A 15938-nucleotide genomic window follows, 5' to 3' on the forward strand; every position below is an offset into this window, starting at 1 on the left:
TGTGTTAGAAATGTTAGGTTTGAAAGCGGAAAATAAAACAAAAACCCACACCCAAAAAGTCCAAACGATGGGAGATTTTTGTGTCAGCTGCCATGTTGATGTTTTGTTTCCTTCTGAATTTGAACATCTTCATGATGAGAGACACTATAATTGCACTGATTTTTGCCAACCATCTAATGCTACTTAGGGTCAGTCTTCAAATTGGGATTTCAGGCATGTTTGTCAATACCACGTTCTACTGGAAAACTTGGTATTCTGCCCTGAAGTTTTACAAACAGGACTGAATACAACATTTCATCATTAGATCAATTTCGACCAGGATTCGACTGTAACCTTGAGATTTGTAATCGACGAACAAAAGGTTAACCTTCTGAGGTTGTGTATATGTGTCAATAACAAATAAACGTGTGGCTCCGCAACAGCTGAATGGATGCAGACTGTAAAAACTGGTCCTCCTCAAACGCCACGAAGAGATACGATCATGAATTCCAAACAGACGTTAAGAAAGTGCCGAAGCTGGGGACATCGATAAGGAAAAAAAATGTGTTCAATCTTAGCATACAGAAGGTCAGTGTCTCCCAAATTATGTGGGGGGCTTTATGGACACGAGAAGATGGGGTCTACAAGAGCTTGTTCAGATCACCGCTAATGATGTGACCCGAATGCGCCTGGGCCTTCCAAGAATCAATGTCTCCGATAAAACTTTTAGCCTGATTAAAAGGAATTGCTGTTAATGGATATTGTAAGGCTGTTTATGAGCTGCACTCGTGTCCTGTTTTAGTCAGCTGATTGAAGAAAGTGCTCTCCATTAGATAATTGCCTCAGTGGAATTTTTTAAGTATTAAGACTGAATTACGTTTTATGTATGTAGCCAAACTCATATATATATATATATATATATATATATATATGAGTTTGGCTACATACATAAAACGTAATTCAGTCTAAAAACGTAATTCAGTCTTAATACTTATATATATATATATATATATATATATATATATAGATAGTATCCCAAAATTACTAAATTACATTTAACACCATATCCTCCCGTAACTGAATTCTACAAAATTACATGTCCAAATATACAAATGGGTGCTTTTGCCAAAAAATGATGAGGAAAAATGAAGTTAGCCTTCTCAAACCTTTTTCATCCGTGGAGGTCACAGTCTAACTCGGGAGCACTTGGTGCAAAGCTGAAAGCAGCTGAAAGCAGCTGAGGCTCAAAACATTAAAATAAGCCAACAAGAAATCGAGGAAAGTCATTTTCCCTTCAGTATTAAAGCGCAGCCCATTTAAGACTTCAATAAATGGAGAGAAAACCGAAGTCCTGACTCTCTGTACTCATAAAAGATTCCTGGGCATCTTTTGAAAGAGTAGGGTGTCCGTCCCCCTAAGACCTGGTCATTCCAGCCCAATAGTCATCCCCCGTCTCACTATCTCTCACCCCTAACAGCTACTGTGTGGTGAGCACACTGGTGCATGAATGGCCTCATCTGGTGGATGCTGCACACTGGTGGTGGTTGAAGTGGCTCCCCACTGTCTGTGCAGGGAGCTCAGAGTAGGTCAGAAACGAGCTAACCAGTCTCCCTTGAACCTGCTTTCTTAAAGTCAGACAACACTTGTACTCAGAGATTTGTAAATTAGCACTTTAAAGCATAAATGGCCAAATGAAGAAAATGTCAGACCAAAGAATGGGAACGGAAAGCTCCAGCACAGTTCTGTTGACCAATTGGCACACACACAGCTGAGCCGAGGCCCGGTGAAGACTTTCTTCACGCTGCTGGCTCACACCTCTCTCCTTCATATTTACGGCACACACTCCACTGTCCCAGTCAAGCCCACTAAGAACACTTCATCATTGCTGGTCTCTGCGGAGGTCCAGTGACCGATATGCAGAGCGGTCAGACAGATACATCACAGGCTCCTTGTTGACGTGGACAGGTTCATTTTACACTTCACATTACACGATCACTGCGGCTCTACCCCATTCGCCTGGCCCATGTCTCCCCTGTCACACTTGCTTTCAGGGTGGTCCATGTGTGGTCTCACTTACTGTAAGTCATTAATATAAAACTGAACAAGCAAGTTAAGTTCAATTGTTTTGCATTTTTCTTTAGTAGTACCTGCAGCATCCTGTACTATGGGGACGTCACTTTTAACTGGAGACGGAGCGGCAAGGATTGGGCTGAAACCCGGCGTGGCAGTCGGCATGGCAACGCTCCTTGCTGCTCCGAGAGTTGTGCTGAGTAGAGAATATGACAGACAAGATGGAGAGAGGAGGTATGGAAGGGATGAGAGAGGAGGCCGGAGCAGGGCTTGCGGGAAAGATGGAGGCTGAGGTTGCAGCAGTGGCGGTGGTGGTGCATTGTGGGTACTAGTAGGATCAGCAGGAGAAGGATCAGCAACAGCAGCAGTAGTAGCAACCAGGCAGCCTAATCCTATGTAGATCATGGAAGGAGACCAGAAAAGGACAAGGTGGGGAAAGGGGAAAGGAAAGAAAAGAAACAAAAAAGAACCAAATGAAAAAACCCTCACAGCCAAAGCAACACAAATGAAAAAGAAAATAACATTAGAAAAATAAACAAAAGTGAATTATAGTTTTAAAATAAAAAAAGAACAATGTGATGAAGGTAAACACTTTATAGAAAGGTGAGGAAGAATACAGCCTTGCTGTGGTGCCACCTCCCTGAGGTCAAGTAGCTGGCACTGGCTAAAGTCACTTCCCAAACTCTGTGAACATCTCCTGAACTTGCAGCTGCCCAGGGATGACAGGGAGATATCTGCAGTGGAGGCAGAGGAGCCACCATGGCAAAGCTGCATCTTTTCTGAGATCAAGCAGCTTCACTGTTTGCCCTAACAGTCATCTATCTTTATGCCACAGGCAACTTGTGTCTGCAGGAAAGTGCCAACATGTTCCCGATGAATGGCATGACATGCTAAAGCAGGGTGACAGCTTCAATCCCCAGCATAGAAGCACTCTGGCACCATGCACTGTTCACTCCAGACAGCCTTCTGCGAAAGCCATTTAACACGAGTGTTGGGAGTGCAAGACTGACAGTCACACTTAAAAGAAGACAAATTCCGAGCTGGTGCCTCACCTGCCGAGGAGCTCTCATTGCCCACTGGAGTGCTACTGCAACTGCGATCCAGGTTTGAGGACTCTGACGAGGCCCCTGTTGGACTGCCACAGCCCATGTAGTCCATGTAGTCATCTGTTTCATCCATCATGCTTGTAAAACCAGGGCCCAAGCTACTGTGGCTTCCAACTGAGCTCATGGACAAATTTGCCACTGGGTGTAAGTCGTCATTTCTGTGAGAGTGCGTTACCACCTGGAAAGAAAAGCAAGCAAAGTCAGCACCGGAAGACACTTTCAGTGGGAGAGGCACTATATACAGTAAATGATTTACATAGGAATAGAAGTAACAGACTGGTTATGTTTGCAGATGATACCAAGATAGGTAGCTAATGTGGAATCCGTTAAATCATAACAGAGGGACTTGGACAGTATACAGGCTTGGGCAGATTTGTGGCAGATGAAGATTAATGTCAGTAAATGTAAAGTATTACACATAGCAAGTAAAAATGTTAGGTTTGAATACACAATGGGAGGTCTGAAAATTGAGAGTAAACCTTATGAGAAGGATTTAGGAGGAGTCGTAGTGGACTTGACACTGTCACCTGCCAGACAGTGTTCAGAAGCCTTTAAGAAGGCTAACAGAATGTCAGGTTATTTAGTTCCCTGATGTGTGGAGTACAACTCACAGGAAGTTCTGCTGAAACTTTATAACACACTGGTGAGGCCTCATCTGGAGTCCTGAGTTTAGTTTTGGCCTCCAGGCTACAAAAAGGACATAGTAGTGCTAGAAAAGGTCCAGAGAAGAGCAACTAGGCTGATTCCAGGGCTACAGGGGATGAGTTATGAGGAAAGATTAAAAGAGCTAAGCCTTTACAGTTAAAACAAAAGAAGATGGGAAGAGAATTAGTGCAGTGGATCGAGATGGTGACTTTAAAATGAATTCATAAAGAACACGTGGACACAGTTGGAAACTTAAGGTTAAGGGTAAATTTCACATAAACTAAAGTTTTTCTTCACATAGAGAACCACAGACACTTGAAACAAGTGACCAAGTAGTGTGGTAGACAGTAGGACTTTAGGCACCTTCAAAACTCGACTTGGTATTTTTTTAGACGAATTAAGTGGACAGAAGTGGCCTGTTCTCATCTAGATTGTTCTAATAAAACAAGACACCCAACATTCTGAAGAAATGACCTGATTAGATACTGGGGTGATGTTGCTAACTGATGACACTTCAAATGGTACCTTTGGGGTAGGCTGGCATTGCGTTTTTTCTTTTTATCAGTGTAACTGAATTACCGATGGGACATAAAGTGCTGACAGGACTGGTAACGGTTCTACAACGGGCTCCCGAAAACACTTGCCGCACTCGGCCAATCACAGCCCTGGTAGGCGGTAGTGGCGGTCAGCTTTCATTCCTGCCATTTTGTAAGCGTTACTTCCATCCTCCTTTGAAAGCAAGTATCTCAGTTGGTTGAACAGGTTGCCTAACTGTCTGTCTCTAATTTCTAGAATGAGTAATCCCCTCTCCGTGTCATTCACAGTGATACACTTTTAAGCTGTTTGTTGTTTCTTACTTCTGACTTTTTTTTTTTTTTTACTTTTTTCACCTATTTTTAAATCATTTTCTCCTGGGTGCCTGTTTATCATTACAATGAAAATTTACAAATACGCTTAGAAAAAAAAGAAAAGTCGTGAGCTTTGATTCATCTGCTATCAAATAAAGTGCTGTGATGATTTCTCAAATAAACCTTAAAGGAACAGAAGTGCATGGCAAAGGTCCCATTTATCAAAGACTCAAATTAGAACCCCAAACATGTCCACTGTTGGCATCACTTCACTTGGCAGCCACATGAATTAAGGACGAGGCACATGGCATGGCCACCAGGTCCCGGTCAGCGAATGCATGGGTACAGCAGTACCTGTGAGGGGACCCGGTCAAAATTCTTGCCAAGCATCCTCCTCATGTGCTTGCGGGCGTGAGAGGTCATCTGGTGTTTAAGCAGGAAGGAGAACTGGCAGCCCTCGCGGATGCAGTGGAAGTGGCTGTTCACCTGGTTGTACTTGCAGCCTGTTGAGAAAGATAAAGAGATAGGAGGTCAGTCAAGGAGTACAGCGCAGCAATGGAGATCAGCCATGGCTCTCCAGCTCTTTATAGGCCGTAATGCACAAGCTAAATATTTACAGGCCTGGCCTGAAACTGCTGGGTTCATTTTTGTTATTGGCCGTTGTGTGTTTTTAATTTGCGTTAAATGTTTTTTCTTATAAAGCCAAGCATTTTCTGAACTGTTAAATGCTTTATTTTTTTTTAATTGCTGGAACAGCAACAGATGCATTTTTTTTTTGTTGTTACTTTTCTCAAAGTAAAACGAGGGGCAAGCAATTAGTCATTGTGCAAGCAGGAGTCATCCTGAGAAGCGATTCTGTTGGGTCTGACCCTTTGACTAATCACTGAGGCAGAGATGAATCACATTTAGTAAAAAATGGGATGTTTCAAACAGTCTGAAAACCTGAGGGGACTTCAGGATATTAAAAGTAGGAGTTTGCTGAGGTCACTGCTCGCTGCTCTTAAAAAATGAGTTAGCACATTTGTTAAGAAAAAAAAAATGTAATGTCATAAGGGAAGTTTAGTATCACGCTGTACGGCGTCAAAGACGTGTAGGCCGTTAACGAGCCAGCTCTGTAGCACAAGTCTTACAGACGAGAGTGATGATGAGACACAGAAGGACAACATTTAAAGATGAAGTAAACACTCCAAGCGCACAAACCATTCGGTGCAAACATTTCCTTTCAACTCTTGGGTCACAAACCTGATGGTGCCCTCTTTCTGAATGTGCCCAGCTTTCAAATATATCCTCCCTTCATGCTTATTTACTGTCCCTGCTGTTATAACAAAGGTACAACAGGTACATTTATTTTTTTCAAATGTGGTTGTTTTTGAAAGAAAGGAGTCCTAACATTTAACTTTTCATTTCGCTGGCTCCAGCAGCAGAGGATATATGCTGGCCACCGCTCTGTTTCTTAGGCCTGTGACGTGCGTAAAAATTGTGCTTTTGTAGAAACAATCCACTTTGGTGCCGCACTCACCCCAAACATGTTCTACCCAAATATTAAGCCATTTATTTTTTTATTTGTACTTATGTTGTAAGAATGCAGTCTGCAAAAAACGTTCATTGGGTCTGATAGTTTACCACCAACTGCATAGTCAACATAATGCTAGAAAGCTGTTTCAGCACCATCTTCCTTGAGAAGCTCATAGGGCGGTTGGGTCTGCAAGGCTACGACACTTCCCTGTGCAACTGGATCTTGGACTTCCTGACAGGGAGACCCCAAACTGTCCACATCAGAAACACCATCACACTGAGTTAATGCCCCCTACTCTGCCCACTTCTGTTCACCCTACTGACCCATGACTGTACGGCTGTGTAACTCTCTAACACCGTCATTAAGCTGGCGGAGGACACGACGGTGGTGGATCTCATCAACAGTGGGGATGTGACACCTTACAGAATGGAGATACGACAGTTGGCGGACTACTGCAACAATCTGTCTCTTGACGTGGAACAGACGAAAGAGGTGACTCGTGACTTTAGAAACACCCATGTTGTCCACACCCCGCTGCACGTCGAGGGCTCTGCAGTGCAGTTGGTCAAAGAGCTCCAAATCCCTGGGTGTACACCTGGGAACTGACCTTAACTTGGTCTTTTAACACCACCTCCATAGTCAAGAAGGCCAACTGCATCTCCACTTCCTTTGGTACTGATGAAGGCATAACCACCCCCACTTCTCCCCACATTCTACAGAGACACCATCGAGAGGGTCCTTTGGCTTGGGAACTGCAGTGACTCTAAACGTAAGGTCCTACAACAGAGTGCGCACACAGCAGAAAAGATCACTGGGGTCTCTCTCCTCCATTAAAGACAACATTATAAAGCATTGCATGCGCAAAGCTAACAGGATTTTGGAGGCCCACCCATGCCCCCATACCACACACTATGGTCCCTTTGTCCCACTTCCATCAAGCAGAAGGTACTGTGTCTGGCAGGTTCTGCTTATGCCCCTGGACTGCAACACCCAAAAGATCTCCCCCTATTAGCACATTTCTGTTTGTTACTACTGGTGTGTTTATTATTTATTTATATCTATTCATTGCCCATTATTTATTTATCTATCCATTACAGTATACGATTGTTCTTTACTTAAGGTGTACATGCCCTCTGTTTATGTCTAAGCTGCACCGCAGTCCTGGGGAATGTCACCTCATGCCACTGTATGCTGCAATGCGGTGGATGGATGGTATGACAATAAAGTCACTTGAAGGACCTAAGCAAGGTCCACTTATATGATCTGAACAAATCAAAGGGCCGTGGGCATTCCTAGGTTAGTCTAGAATTATTATGGTTTTCTTTCTTATGTCCCAGGAGGAGATGGTGGAATGGTGCCCGATGGTAGCTCATATTTAGACTATGAGGGCCTGCCTTTGTGCCTTTTAATAATCTGCTTTTGCATTTCCATGTTGATTGCTTTTTAGAAGTTAATAAAAAAAAAGAATACATGTATCATTTATTCAGGGGAGGACTGGCTGCCACGCACCAAGCTCTGGACAGTGAATTCTAATTTGTTTCCACATTTGCTCTTGGTAGATTTTAAGTAAGCATTTGAGTCATGAAGTCTGCTGGGCCACGACAGGAAGGATATGATAATTAATTAAGCTTGCTGCACATCAGAGCCTGCTTTTAATTATTATTTTTTTATTATTATTATAGTAAAGAAAAAAATAAGATACAAGACATCACAATTAAACTGAAAAGATCAAGAAAAGCAACGAGTCGAGGCTTCCCTTGCCGAATGGTGCCCTCATGTTTTCTTCTCATTTTTAACTAGAGCTCCTGTTGCTTTTCTCTTATGTCTTCTTATCTTCCTACAGATTCTAATTGGTAACTAAAACAAAATGAAGTTACTGTTTTTAGCAAGTGAATCAAAAGTGATGTTGTCAGGTATTTGTGATTTTCGTCCGATTCCTGAGCACTGCGGTAATTGAACGAGTCGCTGGCGTGCAGAACAGGTTCCGGCTCGCCGGTTGCTATGGCGCTCAACCCTGTATAGTGTGAGGTGTCATCAAGCTGCTTTGTTTAAGCTGGCGATCAAAGGTGAGTAAATAACAGCAAATGCAAAAGATCAGGGCCAGCTGTAAATTGAGATGCAGGTAGCATTTGGCTGCCATGGATACTGAAGAATAAACTATAAATTCTTTATGACGGAATATTTGGTTTGGTAAGCGCTGTTAACTTTATCACAACTAAGTCAGGAGTTCAAGAGGAAAGGCAGTTCAGCTGATGTTTGAACATAGCGTTGGCAAAGATCAGCACACAGCAGGGCAGCCCCAGGGTGGTTTCTTGGGTTTGGATTCTCCACTTTTAGATTATTTGCAGCACTCTTTTTAAAACGTACATTTAAATTTATTTACAATCTGTTGTTTTCATTTTTCCCAGCTGCTACAGCACACTATGTAAAACTGCCAAAGCCATTGTGGCGGACCGCTGGGATCCTTATGTTGCTGGGACGCCCTGATTATGGAAGGACCGGGGGAGAGAGTATTTTCAAGACCGTTTCTTCCCCCGGACCAACAGAGGGCAGCCCCCTTGGTTTCCCTCAGGGTCATGAGTATAGAAGCTCAACCCTGTTAGGGCCTGTGGCCACAGCCAGGGGCCGCATGGACATCTGCAGGGCCCTATTTGGCAGCACTTCCGCCATACCCAGAAATGCTGCCGGAAGAAGCGCATTGGGCACCTGGAGTCCTTCAGACTGCCCTATATAAAGGGGCCAGTCGCCAGAAGTCAGCGGTCAGAGTCGGGAGGAGAAAGGACAAACCCTGTGTAGAGGACTGGAGGGGGAAGGACTGTGCCTTGTGTGCTGTGCTCTGTAGAAAGTGTTTGTTGTGTGCTAAACCCGAGTCCTGCCTGTCTGTGTCGGGTGAGGGCGGCTGTACGCACCCTGGGCTTCACACCTTCTTTTACACAATTTAGTCCCTCAAAAAGGCAAAATGGCCTCAAGTCCTGCTCCTGAATATCCGTTCACATCCTGCATTGAAGGCTGCCTGTGTGTGAGTGAAGCATCTCAACCTTTTCTCACACATTTTAGAGGAACAGAAGTTAACGGTAGTAGACTTGAACCTGCATACTGTAATAAATACTACTACTAATAATAATACATTTCACTTATATAGCATCTGTCCCATGTTCAAGGTGCTTGAATGTCCATGAGCCACTCTCCGAGTCCCATCTGAGGTATGCACTACCATCCTGGGTCAAGAGGGGCCACTGGTGCTAACTTACTCCTCTTCTATTCCCTCCGAAGTACTGAGAAGACGCCCAGTGAGGGTAAGTGACTCCGCCCCTTACGGTCACCCATTAAGACCGATTTTATTCAATTGTTTTCAGTTTTATTAAATGGGCGAAACCAGGTTGGCGACCCAGCATTTCCTCATGGAACTTGCAGTACTTTATTCAACCACACTTACGTATACAGTAAATCCCCCACTGTCCGCTGATTTGCTTATCCGCTATTACAAAAGAGAAACCTTGTTTAGCTGTCTAATCCTGCCTATTCACGGCCATGTGCTGCAAACAATTCTAAGGATCTTATCGTGTAGCAGCAACATTTGCGATTGAGAAATAACAGGTCTGAGGTGTCCTTAGATGTCCGGGGCTCCATGCGCACTACACTGAACAGGTCCGCGTGTGTCTGCCCAGCACTGAGAGGTGTGGGTGGGCTGCTGAATGGCATTCGTAATGGCGCTTGCAATTGGTCCTCACAAGCGAGGAATTCCCAGTAAGTGTGGGTTACAAGCTTACAATGGTTAAGTTCCTGCTCTTTGTACGCAATCGGCCATCGCCACTACAGACTGCATGGTTTAGTGGGGTACTGTGGTCAAACCCCCCCGCTGCAGACTCTGGCGAAGCACCTAGAAGACGACCGAACTTGACTGTAGGGAAAGTAAAAGTCATAATAAGGTTTCTGTACATGACCTGCGAAAGGATCTTTACCGAGCCTCAAGGGGCGAGAGCAGAAGGCCAGTGTGTCTACCTGAGCCCCCCAACCACCTCAGACCCTAACTCACATTATCGATGCCTCAGTATCTGGACGCTCCATGTCCACAGGGTTTTTCAGCAACGTAAACCACCATAGATGACGAGAATGGCCTTCACATATAAAGCAATTGTTGAGGTGTGCTTTTCACTTCCCAGCCGTGTTGGGCTCCCTGTAAGGACTGTCGATGATGACGACGACAACAATAATGTGTACTTCTGGTTCTACATGTTTTTAAATTACATCAAATGGCAAAGTTTTAGCATGCTGAGGAAATCAGACTGCACTTCAGAGAAGGAACCTGGCAAGCTGCTTATAGGCCCAGATTTACACCTGACAAGATAAGAGACAGTTGTTTTAATAAATGTTTAAAAAAAATGAAAGCATTGGCCTCTGTCTGATGCCACGGAGTACATTCGTGCTTTTACATGTTTGCGTTAAAGCATCTGTATGGAATCGTGAAGAAATGCAAACTTGAAAAAATGAAGTGTGCTTCATCTGAAGGTGCAGAAGGCTCTTCACACCGAAATCACTACCCAAGGATCCCTGTGACGTGCACTGTAGGGTTTATAGAGTACGGCTAAGTCAGATTTTCTTTAGAAGAAACTTGTGACGTCAACTGTTGCTAAAATGATGCCAACAGAGTGTACACCCGAATGTAACAAAGGACTGAAAACACAATGGACAGCTTGAGATTCTAAAGTGAAAAGAGTTAAAGCTGCTGTGGAGGAGCCAAGTGCTCAGTTTGCTGAAGGCTTCTAAAAAAAGGAGACTAAAATTAGGAGAACTTTGGATGTGATACTTCAGTCCGGATAAAAACAGTAGACATTTATTTTTAGTACAGTATACTGCACACCACCATGCAAGGGCATTTAAAGGGACATTGAGTTGGGCACCCTTCCAGCACCCAGCTAAGACTTAAATAATGTAAATAAATGTATATTTCAGGTGTGGAGGTGGCCCTCTGACATGCTATATTATGTACCCTGCCACTCCATACACAGCCACTTGGCAATCGGGGGGTGAGGTGTGGAGGCTACCCACTGATTTAGAGAAGAACAGGGAATACGTCTGAGGCTTACCTGACAGTCCACATTCAAAATGCGAATTGTGACTTTGGAATGGCGAGCAGCTTCAGCCATTGTATCTGCTGGGCAATGGCCACTACGGTGCTTCGTTCATGTATTTGCACGACTGATTAGCTAATACATATATTTAAAAAATGGTCAACAGCATCAAGTCAGGTACTGCACTAATGCAGCAATGTGACACGTTCATGAGGACATTCCAATTTTTATCTTTGTATCATTTATGGATAATACAATAACTAGTTCACTCTAGCATATTCACTAGCTGCCAGTATGACATGAGAATCCAAAGGTCCTTGTAAGACCGTGTCACATTGGGCAACTTTCCCAGTGACCTTCAGTCGTAGCCTTTGTTTGCATTACCTTAGCAAGCTGGGCAAAGTCAGTGGTGTGCATCCGTGAAACCCGGCATATAACGTGACATACTCAGCGACCCACTTCAACTGCCCACAACTCGCCCCGACAAAATGATTTTGTGTTGAGTTGTAGGGGCCATCATGTAGGCATGACAGCTGACATCCAGCAAATGCTCTTCTGGAACAATGCATATACCGTATAGACTTACGGATAAGTCGGGACTTGATTTTACCGTATGATTTCTGGTATTTTATAAAGTTGTTTGTATAACTTGAATACGGAAAACTCATGCTGTTGGTCCAATAGATGCTAACGCCCACCTGAGAGAGTAACCATGGAGCACACAGCCTTTTTTTTCCTATGTATTATGCCTACGTGACCACACGATAATACCCAAAATATGCCAAAGCAACATTTGCACTGATTTGTACACCCTCATACACCTTTGTCGTAAGAGCATCCCTTATCTATGATGGAGCGTTCAATCAGAACAAAATATGAAGCTGGTTTTAAATTAAACGTCGTTGAAGTAGCGAAAGAAATTTGTAACTGCGCAGCTGCAACAAATTTCAATGTGTCTGAGAAACTGGTATGAGGCTGGAGGAAGCAAGAAGATGTAAGTGTTGCATTTTTGAACGGGCGTATTAATTGGGGTCTGATTTTATGATGAATTTTTCATGTTTCAAGACCCGACTTATACGTGAGTATATACGGTAATGCAATGATGAGGAATAAGGCATGCAGCCATTTTGGACCTCACAGACGGAAGAGAAGCTCGTCTGTCTGATGGCTCATGTTTTACTCACCACAACAGAATGGCAAAAATAAATGAAAGAGACTGTGGCTGAAATCATTTTGCGTGTTAACCCTTCCTATAGTGCTGGCTCCGTCGGGCAGTGCGCTACTGGGTGGCACAAAAAAAAAGGAGCAAGCACGGCTGTCCTGGAAGGTCAGCCCATAGTCGGTAAAGTAGATCGGGACGGCGAATTTCAGTTATTTAGACTGGCATGGGTGAATGTGGCAATCAGCAACTGCAGTCGGCGAGTCGTGTAATGTGACATCAGCTTAAGTCATATGATGGGTGGTGGAAGGGGTTTCTGTTGAATACAATCAGTTATTATTACCTAGTCGGCCACACTCTTCCCGCTTTGTGAAGTATTTGAATCCATTAGCAGCTCGGCGCTCTGCCTTCTCATGCTTCTTAATGTGCCAGGGTAGCTTGGTTGTGATGTTCGTGACAAAGCAGCAGTTAGGCCGCAGACAGTGGTAGTGTCCACGCATTCGGAACTCACATTGCTGTAAAAAAAAAAAATATATATTATATAAATATCAAACAATAAAGCATCTGAGATTGGTGCCAAGTATAACCCTGACAGAAAACAGCATTTGTAATTTACTGGTAAGGGTCCTGTCTGATGCCTAACCCCAGTAAGTACTATAAATTACTTGTAGGCCTCACACAGCAAATGGCGAGGCTCGCAGTATCTTTTGACAGCACTTTTTTGTAGTTTTGAAAAGCGTTAGCTAAAATAAATGTACCTTCATCCAATTACAATGCGTCTGTAGTGGGCTTTCTAATCCCTTCGTCGGAATTCCCCTGACAGATGTTCAATGTAGGGCTTTGATCCAAAATTTCGAGCACCTGTTATCTTGGAATTGTTGTGTGGGTGTCATAACCTGCTCTTAATAAGGATATTCAGACTTCATTAACCCCCTAAAGCCCAGCAACATTCATCGTAAAATGAGTTCTATCTTTGTTTAAGATTTCTAACATGGAGCACCTTTAATGTCAGATATGTGCATTGGGCCCAATCAAATTGTGACCTCTACACACTGTTGTCCTACCTGGTTGGGGCAAAGACACTGCAGGGAGTAGTAAGCAAACTGGTCGCGGACATTCATCAGGTTGTTGTTGGGGTTGATGTGATCCAGGCAGTGGGATTCAGCCTTGCCTGACGTCTTGCACACGTATTTGCAGTTTCCAAAAAGACAATGGAAGTGAAATTTGTTTGCATATTTGCAGTCTGTGGCCAAGCAGGGGTCACTGCAGTGAGGAGAAAAAAAAAAAAAGTTTATTAAAAATGAATAATAATAAGGCAGTTGATTTAAGGAGACAAAGGTGTGGCTGCTAAGTGCTGGGTGGTCAGCAGTGTAATCCTCGCAGCTCAGACACAGATCTGAAGGTCTACCGGCTACAATCGTGAAGCATTTTATTGATCAATCATTTGCAGGGCAATTATTCTACATGAAGGCATCAATGCATAATATCAGGTCTCATTTCAATGAATATCCCCTGAAGACCTGATGTATTTGCTGTTACACCATCTGCTAAAAATATCCACAGTGGTTAAAATATATTTTCACTAACCAGTTAGGCCTACTCTGGTTTCATGAGGAATCTACGTGGCAGTTAAATCAAAATGGTGTTATAGTTGTGTAAAAAATACAGTATATGGACTGAAACCGAAGTAAACCTGTGCAGGACTCATGTCGTAAAGACCCCTGTAAGTTCAGGTAGTCATGGCCACCTGCGCCTGCAGCAGGCGTTAGGGAGACGCATGTGTGCGAGTGTAATGTTTGCTCATGACACGACTTTGGACACCATTGGCTTGTTTCAGACACTAACTTGTCCTGGAACTGGAGAAATCCCGGTTTCACTTGGGGTTTGGCGTTCTCCAACGAGGTGGTCGCTAGTTGGGAGGCAGCAGCCCCCAGGCTTGGTACGGAGGCAGGAAGTTGAGGAATGGAGCCAGTCAGTTGTTTCCACGTGAGCAACGATGGAGCAGAAGTAAAGATGGCAGCAGGGCTAACTGTAGGCAGCTCTCCACTGTGAGCTGAAGCAGGATGCTGTGAGGCGCTCGAGTCAGATGGCACCCTGTTCTCGCCAGTTGGGTTCAGCAACGGCTCTGTTTTCACTTTGACTGCGGCTCTGAAATGGAAGCTGAAAAGAGAAGACACACCTAAGATCTGGCACTCCAGTCTGTGTGAAGGATTCTCCTATAAACAACTGGCAGGTTCCTCTCGGATGCCCTTGTACTGCAGCTCATCGGGCACTGGAGCACAATACAATTCTTAAAAGATTTAATGGAAGGTAAAGTTACGACAGAATTGACACTCACTTTGCGTGTTTAATGGCTCCGTCCAATGTGCTGAAAAGGGCGCCACAGTCCTCCACGAGGCAATGGAAGTGACATTTGTGTAGGAAATCACAAGTCGCTTCGCAGAAATCTTCTGTATCAAACCTGACGGTGGAGAAACTTCAGAATGAGCCAAATCACAACGGCAATTAGAAGACAAGGAATCAGATCAGCAGGTCTGCAAGTCTCTTACCTCCTCAAGTAGGTCTTCCAGAACTCGGCTGTCTTCTCTTGAAGCGGAGCTTTCCCCGCCTGCCCCAAAAACTGAGCAGCTTCAGGGCCGTCGCCCACATGGCTGTTCTCCATCTCCGACTTGATGTTCAGTGTGTTGAAGAATCCCGCATTGGCCTGCGAAATCTGCAGCAAAGAAAGAGAAGCAACACACTTCTGATTAGTATAAAAAACTGCATTATGGGCTAAACAAAACTCAGCACTGCTAAACGGTGCCAATCAATAAAAAAAGAAGATGCTCCAAGAAACCAACAGCCAGTCTAGTCTCTGCGGTCCCTTAGTTTGGGTTTGATATGCACACCGGACCACCAGAGCCTGGCCAGTGGTCAGCGCTCTGTGAATGGTCTCTCTCTTCTGTGATGCCAGCACATACACCAGTGGTGGAAAGTCAATAACGTGAAGACTTTACTGTAAGGACCCACTGCTGTGAGTGACGCGTGAAATACAATCCACCAGGTGCGTTTTTCTCTTGATCTAGAATTCCCATCACTGAGTCCTGTTTACAGATTTCTCAACTATTGAATTTCAGGCCATGCTAAGACTGTGCCATCTGTATCTTTAATTGAGATGCTTGGCCATGGCATCAAGATGCTTTAGAACTGGGTCAACTTCTGGAAAATGCAGGTCAGATTCGATGAATTAAGTTCATTAATCCCAATTCAGAATGTAGAAACGTGCTACACGTGGGCAAAGATGGGAGACACTGCCTCATAGGAAGCAGCCTCTGAAAGGGATTTAGGGATTTATGTTGACGCAACATGACGAGGATGGATAGGACTAGAAATGAGGACATTAGAGGGTCAGGTCAAGTTGGATGGTTGGGAGACAAAGTCAGAGAGGTGAGATTGCGTTGGTTTAGACATGTGCAGAGGAGAGATGCTGAGTATATTGAGAGAAGGATGCTAAGGATAGAACTACCAGGTAAGAGGAAAATAGGAAGGCTTAAGAGAAAGTTT

At 44.1% G+C, this 15938-nt stretch overlaps 1 protein-coding gene across 7 annotated transcripts in view; it reads right to left on the bottom strand.

The window, feature by feature from the left end:
- The window catches only part of casz1 (castor zinc finger 1), a 600579-nt gene that overhangs the window by 2489 nt on the left and 582152 nt on the right, over window positions 1–15938 (bottom strand). For 6 of the 7 annotated variants that reach the window (XM_039755610.1, XM_039755612.1, XM_039755611.1 and 3 more), the window contains 8 exons: window positions 14945–15108; window positions 14734–14856; window positions 14241–14555; window positions 13460–13658; window positions 12739–12910; window positions 5003–5151; window positions 3102–3333; window positions 2127–2441 (listed from right to left, as the gene is read on the bottom strand). In XM_039755610.1, the coding sequence (XP_039611544.1) occupies window positions 2127–2441; window positions 3102–3333; window positions 5003–5151; window positions 12739–12910; window positions 13460–13658; window positions 14241–14555; window positions 14734–14856; window positions 14945–15108 (1669 nt within the window). The remainder of the gene's footprint in view (window positions 1–2126; window positions 2442–3101; window positions 3334–5002; window positions 5152–12738; window positions 12911–13459; window positions 13659–14240; window positions 14556–14733; window positions 14857–14944; window positions 15109–15938) is intronic. The other variant, XM_039755615.1, reaches the window with a different exon arrangement.

Source organism: Polypterus senegalus, chromosome 6 (genome assembly GCF_016835505.1).
Source record: "Polypterus senegalus isolate Bchr_013 chromosome 6, ASM1683550v1, whole genome shotgun sequence".
In the NCBI taxonomy this organism is placed as follows: Eukaryota; Metazoa; Chordata; class Cladistia; order Polypteriformes; family Polypteridae; genus Polypterus; species Polypterus senegalus.